This window comes from Cyprinus carpio, chromosome A18 (genome assembly GCF_018340385.1).
Source record: "Cyprinus carpio isolate SPL01 chromosome A18, ASM1834038v1, whole genome shotgun sequence".
NCBI lineage: Eukaryota > Metazoa > Chordata > Actinopteri > Cypriniformes > Cyprinidae > Cyprinus > Cyprinus carpio.
In genome coordinates, this window is record NC_056589.1 from 23,396,629 (window position 1) to 23,411,983 (window position 15,355).

General features: G+C 33.6%; 1 protein-coding gene across 1 annotated transcript in view; it reads right to left on the reverse strand.

Annotated features, from left to right (window-relative positions):
* The window catches only part of LOC109109652 (protein O-mannosyl-transferase TMTC2-like), a 96,764-nt gene that overhangs the window by 21,032 nt on the left and 60,377 nt on the right, over positions 1–15,355 (reverse strand). The window contains exons 3-5 of the mRNA XM_042775519.1: positions 3,492–4,317; positions 1,828–1,942; positions 251–336 (exon numbers count right to left, since the gene is read on the reverse strand). Coding sequence (XP_042631453.1) covers positions 251–336; positions 1,828–1,942; positions 3,492–4,317 — 1,027 coding nt within the window. The remainder of the gene's footprint in view (positions 1–250; positions 337–1,827; positions 1,943–3,491; positions 4,318–15,355) is intronic.

Genomic DNA, 15,355 nt, shown 5'->3' on the forward strand with positions numbered 1-15,355 from the left:
AGTATAAAAAGGATTTTGGCCTGGATACTTTTTTTCTGTTGAAATCGAATCAAACGTCAATCATTCCTTGACAAGAGTGGAAACAGAGTGATTGTGTATGCCTGTGAATCATCATTATTTCATTAATGCTGGACTTCGTCCAAGCACACACACACACGCAGCCACACAGACCTTTTAAATTGTAGTTGCCTGGACACAGTGAAGACTGAGGAGGCTTGAAATTGTTAATAAAAAGAGGAGCTGTACTTACAAGCCAGCGTTGGCCTGCTCCCAATGGCCAGCTTATAGTAGTGGAGGGCCTCTGAGAATCTGTTGTTTTCCTGGAGCAACAGACCCCTGCAATCCAAAAGGGAGAACAAATGAGAACATGAACAGTAACAAAGTATGAGTAACAAAATTCATTCAAATTAACAAAAAAGGAGGAAGTTAAAAAAATAAACCATTATATTCACTTTATATCCAAATTTGTTCAGTGATATTTGAGTTAAATAACTATGAAATTGACTTCCAGAGAACTAAAATAAACACAAAGCCCCGAGTTTGTACTAATATTACAAAGGCTAGAGGGGAGGAGAAAAGAAATGTTGTTTCCCAAATGCCCTGCAAGAGTTTTTTTTAAAGGGGTCCTATTATGCTCTTTTATAAACATCCTGTTTTGGGGATGTACTAAAACAGGCTCTCATACTAGGTTGTTCGATAAACACATTATTATTCACATATTTTGCATGATTACAACACCTCTCTCCCCAGTCTGGCACGTACGGCTCGAATAGTTCCCATATCAAATAAAGGCCCGCCTTCTGAAATACGAAATGTGCTGTGATTGGTTAGCTGGGCCAGTGTGTGTTGTGATTGGCTCCACTCGGTGCCTGGTCGGGAAATATCATGCCCCTTACCACAGCCACCTGCCAGCTTCAGTGTAAATATTGTGTCAAAATCAAATCAATTTGAACGCGATTTAAACCCGGATGATTGTAACCACCCTAAGTTTGTCTAAACGAGTCGTTCGTTGTAGTTTTTGAAAAGTGATTTCTGTTAAATAAAATATCTCCTTTTGAAGTGGACTTTGAACTTTGTAACTTTGCAGATCTTTTTTATACTCAAACAGCAACATTACAGACTAACTAAAGTTGACAAAGTGAAAAAGCATAATAGCACCCCTTTAAATCATCTGGGCACATATTGATGGACTAACAACCTACAACATACAAAAATCTAACTTTATTTATTTTTTGTTTTTTTTTTCAGAAAAAAGAGACTATAAAAAAAAGCTTAAAAAAACTTATAATAATTTTATTTAGTAATAAAAAAATGATATTCATTATATTCACTTTATCTGCATCTAAATTTGTTCAATATTTAATGGAGTTAAATAACTATGAAATCAACTTGCACAGACCAAAAACAAACTCAAAGCCCTGTGTTTGTACTAATTTTACAGAAGGGTAGATGGAAAATATATATATAAAAAAATAATAAATAAAAACATTGTATGACGTAGTGTGCAAAATCTGTCACACTAAACTCACTCACTGTTGAAAAATTGAGATGCAACTCCCTGAATTAAAATCAAATCGAATTGTGAGGTGCCTAAGGATCCCAATCCCCACTGCTTTATATGAATAACTATGAACTGTGTGTGGTATATGAATTACGTATTAAGTGCCTTCATGCCCTGACTGAGGGGATTAATGTGTCTGGTGACACCGTCCTCTGGAAGGCTGATGAACCTGGGGACAGTCAGACTCTGGACTCTCGGGAGATTTATTCAGCTTTAATAGGAAATACTGATAGAGTCGGCTGTTAGAAGGAAGTTTGCTCACTCACAGGTTATACAACATATCAGCCATGTTCCTCCGGTAGTACAGAGCGTTCCTGTAGGCTTGCTCGGCCTCCACCACTTTTCCCTGGTTCTTGAGAACGTTTCCCAAGTTACCCCAAGCTGAGGGAGGAGAATAAAACATTCAAATTCATAAAAAAAGAAAAGAAAAAAAAAAAGAAATTACATTGTTTCATGTATGTATTTATTTATTTTTCCAGAAAAAGAGAGTAGATAAGTGTGCAATTAGAAAAAATAAACTTAATACTAAAATAAAATAAAATAAAATGCCAAAATCATACCTGTCACAATGTTTCCACAATATTTTATTACAGTTGTATAAAAAATAAATGTATTTAGCAACTAAAATGTAACATGCATGTTGCAGTGTGGTTCATTTCTTTCTGGTAAACCAAAAATTTTACTTGTGTGTCATTTCTTGTTACATTATTGGTTTCATCTTTGATGTGGTCTCCAGAACATCTACAAAAGGTTTTTCCTAAAATTTCACAATGATGCATTTTGTTTGGCTAGGTTACATCACAGCGCAACGTCGTGAAACTTTATGCAAACGTTCTGTGCTTCCAAGGCACATAGCAAACTGGATACAGAATTTGAAATTCATAAAGGCTTATGAGAGGCACAAGCAAGGAAAAAACTAAATTACATTATATTAATGCAATCTTAGACGCTACTCATGCATAGTATCTGTGCCATGAAAGGGGCAAGACTGTAAAATTGGATCACGGGAGGAAATTACAAAGTCATATTGATGCAGTCTTGGTTGATAAATGATTTAAATGAAATTGTGACAATCAATTTGAGAGATTTAACCAATGAGGATAACGGGCTGTCATTAATAGATGGAATTCAATTATAGAGGATGATAATTTAACAGTTCAGTGGCTCTCCTCTACACACAAAATTAATTTGATGCATGGATCCATGTGAGTGATAAACTGGGAGAACCTCTAATGATTCTAATGCATTAAATCATCATCTTGAGTTTACAATAAATTAAATATTCTCTGCGCTAATGGAACTTGGTACTTAAAAAGGTATTTGTGATTTTGTTTTTATGCCATTACGAACTTCGTAAATGTCAATATCACTTACCTATATATGATCTAATTAAATATTTTAGATTTAAATTGAAATATTTGAGTATTAGACCAAAAAGGAGTACAGAAATAAAGAGAGGCTGAGGAAACATGACACATAAATCCTCAAACCTCAAAACTTTCCATGATGAGCAACTGCCATTTTTGGTTTGCAGCAGCATTTGTGGGAACATACTGTAAATGATCGCAACACATCCTGCTGTCACCTCATTAAGTTAACACTTACCATCTCCTGGCTGTTGTAGTGTAGATGGATGAGAATATGACTTTGGGTAACAATTTTTTTTTAGTTTAGCTCATTCTTATTTAGTTTAACTTGATGTACTAAATAAACTGCAAGTAATATAAAAATGAATAAAATCTATAAAGGCATATTAAAATATATAAAACTTTAAAATGAATTAAAATGAAACATTATAAAACGGAAAACATTCAAAATATTACTAAAAACTTAAATTTTTCAAATATACTAAAATAACACAGGAAAACAGGTAATCATTCAGTAGGAGGAAGCTGAATCTCCTGAATTACTTGGACATTGTTAAAATTACCTTTAGCAGGGTTCACAGATATCCCTGACTTGTATAGCATCTCCTCATTCTGCCAGTCACGGTTCCTCAACACCGTCTTAATCCCAAAAAGAAGGACCAGGGCGGCAGAGCAGCCTAGCACCAAAGTTCTGAAGGACTTCCTTCTCAATCTTACATATAAAGCTCTCATCCCCACTGCTACCAGCAGGCAGAAGCCCATACTAGGGATGTACAGTACTCGCTCCGCCACCACAAACCCCACATAGAAGAATAGGTTGGTGGCAGGGATGAAGGGAATGGCCAGCAGACCCAATGAGAAGACCACCAAACTCTCTGTGGTGGGTAAAGACGATGGATAGTGTTTTGCAGTACCGTTTGTTCCATTCATCTGCACTGAGTTTGAGTAAAAAGTTGAGTGTTCATAATCAGAGCTACAACTGTGTCCGTTTGTGGACTTCCCGTTTGCTACATGATGTGCTTTCCCGTTGGTTTCCTTGCTTCTGGTTGAGTAAAGACAAAGCCCGAACCAAGCCAGCGCTAGAAGCGAGGTGTAGAAGGCCACGGTGTGGAGGTTTCGCCAATCTGCGATGCTCCTCAGAAGAGGCAGAGCGTCCATTGACCAATCAAAACTTAGCATGTCAGGGCACAGGAGAAGCCAAACGTTCATGGCAGGGAGAAAAAAGAATGTTAGCATCCTAGTTAGGAAACAAGGACAGTCTGCTGCAGGGTTGTCCGAGTTGGAGAAGTTCGGAGGTTTGTTGCCCATCCAGTAAAGACGGCAAGCCAGAAGGATGATACCCCACAAGCCCAGCAGAAACACGCTCATTAGCAGGTGCAGGTTCTTCTTCTGAGAAACAAAAACAGAGAAAAACAACATAGACGAAAAGAGAAAATTACTGGAATTTCAAAGCAGATAAAGCAGAATCAAATATATTAAATTTCATAAAATGAAAAATAATTGGGCTGGGCACATTCAACCTACATCATACAAAAAAGGAACTTGATTTCATTTAGAAAAAAAAGAGGTATGCAATACAAAAGAACGAGAAAACAAAACAAAAAACAAAACAAAACATAACAAAAAAACAAAGCAAATATAAAAAAACAACAACAACCAAATAACACCAAACAAAACCAAACAAAAAATAAAACTAAAGCAAACCAAAGAATCAAAATATAACACACCAAAACACAAACAAACAAAATAATATTAACATTAACACACAACATAGATGAAAAGACAAAGTGACTGGAAGGACACGGCAAAATCATTTTTTCAATATGGCTTTGGTTTTTCAAACCCTTGTGCTCACGTCTGGACCAGGTCTTGTGGTCTTGTTAGTAAATCAATACCAAGACTGAACAATAAGCCAAAGTAAATTGAGACCGGAAAAATAAATACTGGAGCACAATTTGGAACACAAGTAACCTTCATAAGCCATTTGTTGGAGTCTTAAGAGTTATTCAACACATACTGTACCACATGCACATACTACGGTTTCATTGCGACATCAATCCTTGCGAGGCCTGCGATGGTTAACGAGAATCAGCTCTTTGCATCTCCAGTCACTGCAAACAATTTAAAACTCTTGGCCAAAAGTAGACACACATTTTCCACATTTTTCAGAGAGGCCAGAATAATAAACGTAGAGTCACTGACTGCTGGTCAGCGAGTACAGCTTGACGTCACAACACATGGCAGCGCCACATTCATCTCTGTCTCATACAGCCGGCTTTTACAGACTTTATAAAATAAACAAGATATGGCCTCATAAAGGTGCCAATCCATCATACTGCAGCGCTGATATTAAACACTCTAGCATGAAAATGATTTCAGAGCATTCATGGAGTGTTTGAATATTTTACATGTTAAGTAAAAGGAGGGAATATTGTACAGTTCCTGGTAGAGCAGCTGCGAAAGTTCAGTACGCCTTTCCTTTTCGTGTTGATTTTGGATCGAAGACACCCTCAAGCAATTTTATGACTTAGTCCAAACACGGAACTCATTCAGTACAGACGGCAAACAAACACGCAAACAATAACTTCAAGGCCTTTGTTAATCACCATTAAAGGGACAGTTCACCCAAAAATGAGTATTCTGTTATCTTCTTTTTTCATGTTGCTCCAAACCTGTATGACTTTCCACGTTAGGGAGGATGTTAACACTGATTTTTCATTAAAAGTGAATAAGGACAGAGACTGTTGAGCTGGAGAAATGACAGAAATGATTTGTCTTATTCACCTTATAAGCCATATGAAAATTTGTGAGGAACAGAGAAAAATTCTCAATAAAAGTAATTATTTGCTGAAAATCTTCATTTTTGCCATCAATGATGACAAATGCATGTTTCACAATGATATCTAAGATGTGTGGTGGAGGGGAAATTTTCATCTAGTAACATTCTTGTCATATATGGAGTATTTTTATACTTGTTCATAATGAGTTTGATAGCATTCGGCCCTATTTACTTTCAATGTATGGAACAGAACAGAACAAATGTTCTTTTGTATTCCACAGGTTTGGAACAATGTAAGTAAATGAAGACATATTTTCATTTCATAAACCTTACAATGTACGTTATGTCCGTTATTTGGAAAACGCTCATTTTAAAGATTAATGTGGGAAAGCTTTCCCTAAAGATTATTTGTGAACCATTTTGTCAGTCCATAACTCCATTTATTGTAACTCACTCACAGAATGACTGTGAGACAGTGACTATGTGTTCTGCATTAATGTCCAGCTGCTTTATACAGTATAGATATTTTGCCCTTTTTTTGGTCATTTCTGCTTTAGACAAAAAGCACATTATTACTCACAGGGGAAATTACTGTAACAGGCCACTTCCCATGTAATCATGTTATGTAGCACAGATGTTTAGAGGATGTCCCAAATGGCATAACCTTTACCGTAAGACCTGACAGACAAGCATCTCTGAATCTGTGTGATGATAACACAGGAAAGGGCCACATGCCACCAAGAAAAGCCTGAATAATAATTTTGAAAAAGTTAATAAAATAAAATAACTTAAAATATAACAACTAAATTTACTTTTTGGCGTTAAAGTAGTTTATATATTTTTTTAAAAAAAATTGGTTTTACGAAATGAATAAAACATACAATGTGAAATAAATACATTAATGAATGTAATATTAAAATATGTGCTTCCATGCGCGAAGCCGACCTCCATACTTCATAAGCCCAGAGCAGCTTCCGTGTACAACCGTGGGCGCAAGCTACATTAAAGTAATTATAATGTTTTGAATATGGATATTTTTCTTACAAAAATGCATCGATTCGCTATAGGAGGCCTTTGTTCACTCCCTGAAGCCGTGTGAGACACTTTTTATTTGCCTTCTTTTGGACTGAAGCACTGCAACACCTGCTGAGTGCCATTAAACAGCTTGAAAGATCAAAGACAATTTATAAAGTGAAAAAAAGTGAAAGTCGTGACATTTGTCAAGTATGGTAACCCATACTCGAAATTGGTGCTCTGCATTTAACCCATCCAAGTGCACACACACAGCAGTGAGAAGTGAAACACACACCATGAACACACACCCGGAGCAGTGGGCAGCTATATCCAGTGTCCGGTGATAAGATGTGGTTTTATTGATTTAACCCATCCAAGTTCAGCCATGGGTATTGAGGGTGGAAGAGAGCGCTGTTTATTCACTTCCTCCCACCTACAACTCCTGCCAGCACCGAGACTCGAACCTGTGACCTTCTGGTTACAAGTCCAAATCTCTAACCATTAGGCCACAGCTGCCCCACTCAGACTGGATTCGTCTGTAAGAAGAAAGTCATATACACCTAGGATGCCTTGAGGGTGAATAATTTATGGGCTTATTGACATTTTTTGGGTGAACTAACCCTTTAAACTGTTTTATAGATTTTTTTTTTTTTTTTAGGAAATTTTATTCGCAGAAAGTTGTCATTTGAGATGAAATCTTTAAAAAAAAAAAATGACCCATTTACAATGATCACAGCATCTAAAAAAGCAATGGGGTTATTGTTATATCTGCATATATTTGCATAGAGAATTGTGATGGTTCTTCATTCTTATATCTATTCAACCATCTACAGTTGTCTTCACACAAAAAATACATTGTGATGATTCTCATGGACAGCTGACTGAAAACAAGACACCTGCCGGGTGTCAAGACAAAGTTCAAGTGGCATTTTATTTGTGCAAAATGCGAAGTTGTTTTTTTTTTTTTTTTTTGCATGGCAAGTTCTGCTATTTCCTTTTGGTTACACTTGAAAGTCCTCACATACAGGCAATTCCTGTCACTAATTAGTGAACTACACCAGTAATCACACCAATCACATAGCATATAGGCATAATTATTACATCCTTGGAGTCAAAGAATTCATACCAAGAAAAGGTTTTCAAAATGTCTTCACATCTAATGACACTTCTATCCTAAATGTTTTTCTTCATATATATAGGATTTTCCAAGGGGCCAGGAGAGCTTTGGGGTGATGTATTACCGTCTTCATCTAGCACTGAAGGCTTGTGAATTCAAACAGATGAAAGTACAAGAGACATTCATTCTTTTAAACAGATATAAATCTCTGCAAATAAGTGTGGTGATGGGGACGCATCTGTCATTTTAGTGAATGTACGAGCGAATGACTGAACTCCACATGACCCTGTCAGCCAGCCTCACCAAAAGCCTGTAAATATGGGCCGTTTCTTGCGCACACACATACAAACATATAAATGAATAAAAAGTCAACTCTATACAAATTAACGGTGGTCTAAGGGCACTTAAGCCCAGTGGGGGTGAGACGGCACGAGTGAGACAGATTGTGGAGCTCTAGTGGAGGCTGAAGATGTGTCAGTGAGGTCATGCGGGAGTGTGAATGCTTGCACACAGGATTCTCGCTGGATTTATGAGGCGGCTGCAGGTTTGGGCTGCACAAACTCTCGAGAATCAGCAAGGGTTTTTAGCACTTAAAGGTTTGGAGCCAAAAGACATAGACCCTGGGATTTGCGTAGGTTTGAATCAGTGTGTGTGCGCGCGCAGAAGATACTATGCATGTACAAAATACTGTATATCAAAATGGAATGGAAATGGAAAATTGTGTTTCTGCCAAGGTTATTATTGTTAAACTAAGAATTTTTTATTTTTTTTAAATGTGTTTAATGAAATAAAGCTAGAACAAAATATAAATATTACATTAAATACTTTAAATAAAAATAACTGAATTAAAGAATAACTTAATTAAATTAATTAAAGCATAACTGAACTAAACCTAAAGCAAAAACTGAAATAAAAATAGATTAAACATGAATAATAATAATAATAATAGAATTACAAAAGCACAAACTATTTAATTACTAAATTACTAAACTAAAAAAAATCTAATTAAAATTAAAGTGGAAAATATATATAAAAAATATATGTAAAATATTAATAAAAACTATAACAGCATATAAATAACATTTAATAATGTGATATTGTATAATTCATATAGCTCATATACATTCTCTGCATTTGACCCTTTTATGCTGACAGTTTTTGGTCAGTTTATGGATGATGATTTTTTTTTTTTTTTTAATAAAATCAAGTTACAGCCATTTTACACTGAAATATGTCCAAAGTGAAATGTGTTGGGAATGCCACTCCTTGCTGTTTATGTCAAAGTGAAATCAAAATTGACCCAGATTACACACTGATCTTACTGAACACAACTTATCAGTACCCAAGAAAAGAAAACTGTCTTCATCCTATTAAATCAAAATAATAAACCTGATTTCTTCTGAAATTATTTTCTTTTTCCACTTTCCTTTCCATTTTCATTCATGTCAAAACAACTGGATAATGTTGACCTATTTTTAGCTACACACTGTTTTTGCAAACCTACAGTCAGGTCTAAAATGGAATGCTAATATGATTCACAATTCAATCAATCATATCCCAAAGGATAAAATCAAGTTCTCAACCTTTTTGCCTCACTGAATATCCTGTTTCACTCTGAAATAGGTCACAGAACTCAAGTAAAAACCTTACAAAATGCTGTTTGACTTTTCTTGCTGGGAAAAAAACTCCTCCAATTCTCACAACAAGACACCGTATTTGAGGAAGCAGGAATGTGTTTGCCTCATTGTATCTGAAGTGTACTGATGCACAATGCTGGACTAGATGTAGCTGTGCTTAACCAAGTGAAAACGTCCTCCGGCTGAGTGCACGGAGTAGCGAGTTTAAGAGCACAAACACATAGGAAAACTCTCTTATTTACACTACCTGGCTACCAGACAAACAACAATTGTCACTTCTAGTCTGCCTAGTATCTGGCACCGAGTAAAACACAGCAGACTTAACCACATCCATATGTGCAGCGTGAAGATGTTGCTATTTGAATGTCTACGCAGAGACGTGTCACCAAAAAAGAATGGACTCTAAGCAGTATCACACAATAAAAAGAAATAGTTCTCTGCATGAAATGCTCATCTTTCTGAAATGATAGTTAGTTCTCTAGAGATGAGCTTATGCAAGGGAATACAAGACACGAAGACAGAAAACCAACTGGAAAGGCAGAATAAAATAAGATAACAACAAACCCTTAGAGAAACTCTATCATCTCCCACATAAACAAGAAGTGTCCATCTTCATAATACGGCTTCTGTTTTTAGTGTCAGGCCTTCTGCAGCTCAATGTGGAATATAGCTTTTGTCTTATTTTTTGTCTATAATCCAGTTTTGTCTTGAAATAAGTGGTTTAACACTGCCCGGCAGGAGGGATGGCAGCTGTCAGTTCCTCTCCATCAGTTTGACATGAAACTACTAGAAACAGGCATATGAGGATAACATCCATGGAGATAAAGCACACAACAGACCAATTCAGAAGAGAAGTGAAAGAAAGAAAACCTTTTTTGGCAGCATTTTTTTTTTCCAGGACGTTTTGGAAAATTTAAGAAGATCTGGATATTCACAAAAAAGCTTTTTTTATGAGATTTACTGAATAAGGAAGGTACAAAAAAAAAAAAAAAAAAAAAAAAACAGAAGTCATTGTTACTTTTCTCAAACTATTTATGTTTTGTGCTCCAAAAATGATAATGATAATTAGTTGATAATTATTTTAATTTTTATCACTGTTTTCAAGGCTGCTATTTAAATTATATACTTAAAAATAGTACAAATAAAATGTATAGTCTGAATGATATTTTGTATATCCAGTCTCAAACAATACTGATCACTTAAAAAAAAAGACAAATAAATAACAAAATAAAAGTTGTTAACAGATGGTGCCAATATGTAGACACGCAAATCTCTCCTTGAGTGTCTTATAACCATGATGCGTGATTAATTCATATATTCATACAGATTTAATATTGAAAAGGCGAGCTGTATGCCTTGATGTAGCTCTTAATTATATATATATATATATATATATATATATATATATATATAATAATAATATAATATATATATATATATATATATATATATATATATACAGAGATGGGTAGTAACGGATTACATGTAATCTGGATTACGTAATCAGATTCCAAAAACTCAAGTACTTGTAATTAGAGTAAACTACTTTTTAAAATACTTGTAATCAAACTACAGTTACTTTTTTATGGATTACATGATTACATATTATTTACACAATGTTAATAAGTCGTTCAAAATGCATTGATTCTCCTAAGTTTCCTTTTTTTAATAGTTATTTTTTTTCCTATTAAACCTGCCACTTATATACGTTCGTGATTCTTCAAGTTTTTTCCGGCGGAGAGGGGGAGGGGTGTCAGAATCACGCTCAGAAGAAATCAGCAACAAGATAATGGAAAATGGAGGGGAACGCAGCCTTTAATCACTGGATGTTCATACATTATTTAATTTTTAAAGAAAGACACAGGAAAAAAATGTCACTGTTCAGTATAAGCTCTGCCTACCATGGATTAATTTGCTGTCCACGGAAATCTTTGACCTAGCAAAGTTATTGCTGGGAATTTCATGTTCTTTAATATATTTTTTGCAATGTTGATTTTTCTTCATTGTTTCTACCTTATGCACTTCCAAGTGTTTTGAGATTAAATATTTGACCAAGAAATGGTCTTTAATATATATATATTAGCAATGTTATTGTGAGTTTCATGTTCTTTAATATTCATTTTTGTAATGTTGTTATTGTTTGTCTTTAACTCATTTTTACTATGCACTTAAATGTTTTGAGCAAGGTACATTAGTGTTAGTATTTTTTAATTATTAACTTTCCATACATTGCACTTGAAAAAGAAGCAAGTGTGGCTCTTGTTGGTGAATTAAATATATATTTTTGGAATATATTTTTTTTCTTTGTATCTGTCAAAATAGTACAAGATTGGGCTAATTCAATATATCACATTACATTTACATTTAGTCATTTAGCATACGCTTTTATCCAAAGCGACTTACAAATGAGGACAATGGAAGAAATCAAAAACAACAAGGAGCAATGATATACAAGTGTTATAACAAGACTCAGTTAGCTTAAACGCAGTACTTGAGCTAGGGCTTTTAAATAATATAATAAATAAAAAGAAAACAGATAGAATAGAAAAAGAATAGAGCAAGCTAGTGTTAGTTAGTTAGTGTTATGTGATATCAAATAAGGGTTAGCACAAATGTAATCTAAATGTAATCCAAAAGTAATCAGATTACGTTACCAAAAATGTGTAATCTAAGAGATTATATTACTGACTACAAATTTTTGTCATGTAATCTGTAATCAGTAACTGATTACAATTCATAAGTAATCTACCCAGCTCTGTATATATATATATATATATAGGTAATGTATATATGTATATATATATATATATATATATATATATATATATATGTATATGTATATAGATATATATATATATATATATATAGTATATATATATATATATATGTATATATGTATATATAGTATATATATATATATATATATATATATATATATATATATATATATATATATATATATATATATATATATATATAAAAAGAAAGAACATATGTCTGTAGGTTTTTTATATGCTGTCACATGAAGGAGAACCACATAATTATAAAAACTAAATTCATTAGAACTCTTATCTACTCCATCCACAGGTACACCCCAACCTAAATCTAAATCCTGCAATACCCAGCCGCTCAAACAAGTGAAATGCACATGACTGGAAAACATATAAGCCATTCTGACAGAGCCAACACCCTGTGAGATTTGCGATTCAGCTTCAACGGGCTGAATATTTGCTCTGAAGCTGCTTTGAGCACAGTTATAAACGGATCAAGAAAAAACAGCCAAGATGCCATATGAGGATTTAGCTTTTAAAATTCACTTAAACCAACAAGCCGCTCTCATATTATGTCCAGACTGCTCTTCTACCAGGATATTTTGAGCTTTCCTCAAAGTTTCAGAGTAAGGACTTTTTCTCAGAAGTCTCTCAGTGTTTCCAACGCGTGCCTCATCACTCTTGGATTTAACCTACATGACTGATAGAAGAAGGAAGTGTTAAATATTTGACTTTCCTTCATGAGTAAATTGGCTGTAACCATGAGGGATTTGGGGAGAGCAGTCGATGGATAAAAGCCTTCCAAGGCTGTGCTGAGTAATCCGCTGCTCCTAATGAGACTTTTCAAATGAATCTGCATGCAACTTTTGGCCTGAAGACAAGTGTAGAGCTACAGAAGATGATTTCCTTTTGTGTCAGGCCATCAGCAATTTGGCAGACATAGCAAAGAAAAGCAGCAGCAAAGATATACAGGAATTACACTCGGATAACATTTACTGGAGAGACATTGATTGGAGCAGAAGCTGAGATAAGTAAAATAAATTTGAAAGCAATCAAGAATGCAAGATGCTTTCTAATGTACTGTTGAAATCAGACAACCAATAACAATTAAAATGTTGTCTAACAAAAAAAAAAAAAAAAAAAAAGATTATGCTGGGCAAAAACAGCCTTGGAATTGTCTTTAAGCACAAAAAGAAGGTGATATGATGCTAGTGCAACAGGAAATTCTCCATGAGCCACAACTACAGACTCAGCAGAGAAACTCTACAGAGAATCACACTCCAGAATTTTCTTAGCCTGAAATATGGCAAATTAAGACTTTTAGTAAATTAATTACTTTATACTGCTACTCTACTTATAGAAACTAAACCAGTTCCTTAGTCAGTGAGAGCTAGTGTTAATTTCGTTAACAAAATCTATGACAAAAAAATGTTTGAAAACAAAGTTTTTTCCCCTGACGAAAACGAGACGATAATAAGGTCATGAAACTATAACTGAGACTAAATGAACATGCAATATCGTTGATGAAAAAAGATGAGACTAAAATGTAGTTAAAAGAACAAAAACTTTACCAAAAACCTTTTTATTTTTGTTAAAAAAAGTAGAGCCAAAACATTTCAGACTGCTGTATAAGACTCTATTATGCAACTGTTCATGTTTGCGGTTGCCAGATATCAAGAGATCAAATCCCCCAATCAGAGCTTTTAGGTAAAACGGATACATACGTTACTCTGCCTGGCTTTTTGCTTTATGCAATATGGCAACCATTCATACATGCTCTCTCTGTGGAGGTGCCTTATACAGAATGTACAGTATGTGTATATCTAAAGTCTTGGTGTTTATTTAGCCTCTAACTGATATCCTGTGATAAATCAATATTCTATTGATTTGTGCTTATTGGTGTAAGAGCAATTTCTGCTGAAATGTCCAGATAAACTTCCCAAATGACAACAATCACTGCAATTACAATTGAGCTATACATATATACATATATGTGTGTGTGTATATATATATATATATATATATATATATATATATATACATATACATATACATATACATATACATATATATACATATACATATACATATACATATACACACACACACACACACACACACACACACAATATATATATATAAATATATATATATATATATATATATCTAATATATATACATATATATATACATAAATATACATATAATATATATATACATATACATACTATATATATATACATATATATAAATACACATATACATATACATATACATATACACACACATACACATACACATATATATATATATATATATACACATATATATACACACATATACATATATATATATATATACACATATACATATACATATATATATACATATATAAATATATATATATATATATACACATATATATACATATATACACACATACACACACATATATATATATATTTTTTTCATTTTAACCATTATACAGAAAGACGTAAATATGACGAAAATGTGTGAGTTTCCACTGACTAAAACTAGACTAAAATGCTCAGACATTTAGTTGACTAAAACTTGACTAAAACAGGACAAGTTGAATAAATATGATAAAAACTAAAAGTTACATTTGACACAGGACTAAGATTAAATAAAAAATAGCTGACAAAATTAACACTAGTGAGAGTTCACCTAAATAATCGCAAAGAAATGACAACACCACCAACAACATCATTCTCCCAATATAAATTAAATTGACTGACCCTTAACCAAACCCCCTAAATTCTTTTACATTCTTTCTTGCAAAAAAATTAAAATATACATACACACACATATATATATATATATATATATATATATAAACAAAACACAAATAAAAACACAAATAAATACATAAAGTAGTTATGTATGATGTATAAAACACAATAATTATCTGTTCTAAATAATAAAAAAAAAAACAGTCAGTAAAGAATTGCATGCATTCAATCAGCATTATATATTTGCGATTCTTTTTTGGCATGCATGAAGGTGGATGCAGAATTACATTTCATATCAGATAATCATTATTCTTTCTAAGGGTTAAGGCTACTTTACACATTTTAAAAAAAATATATAT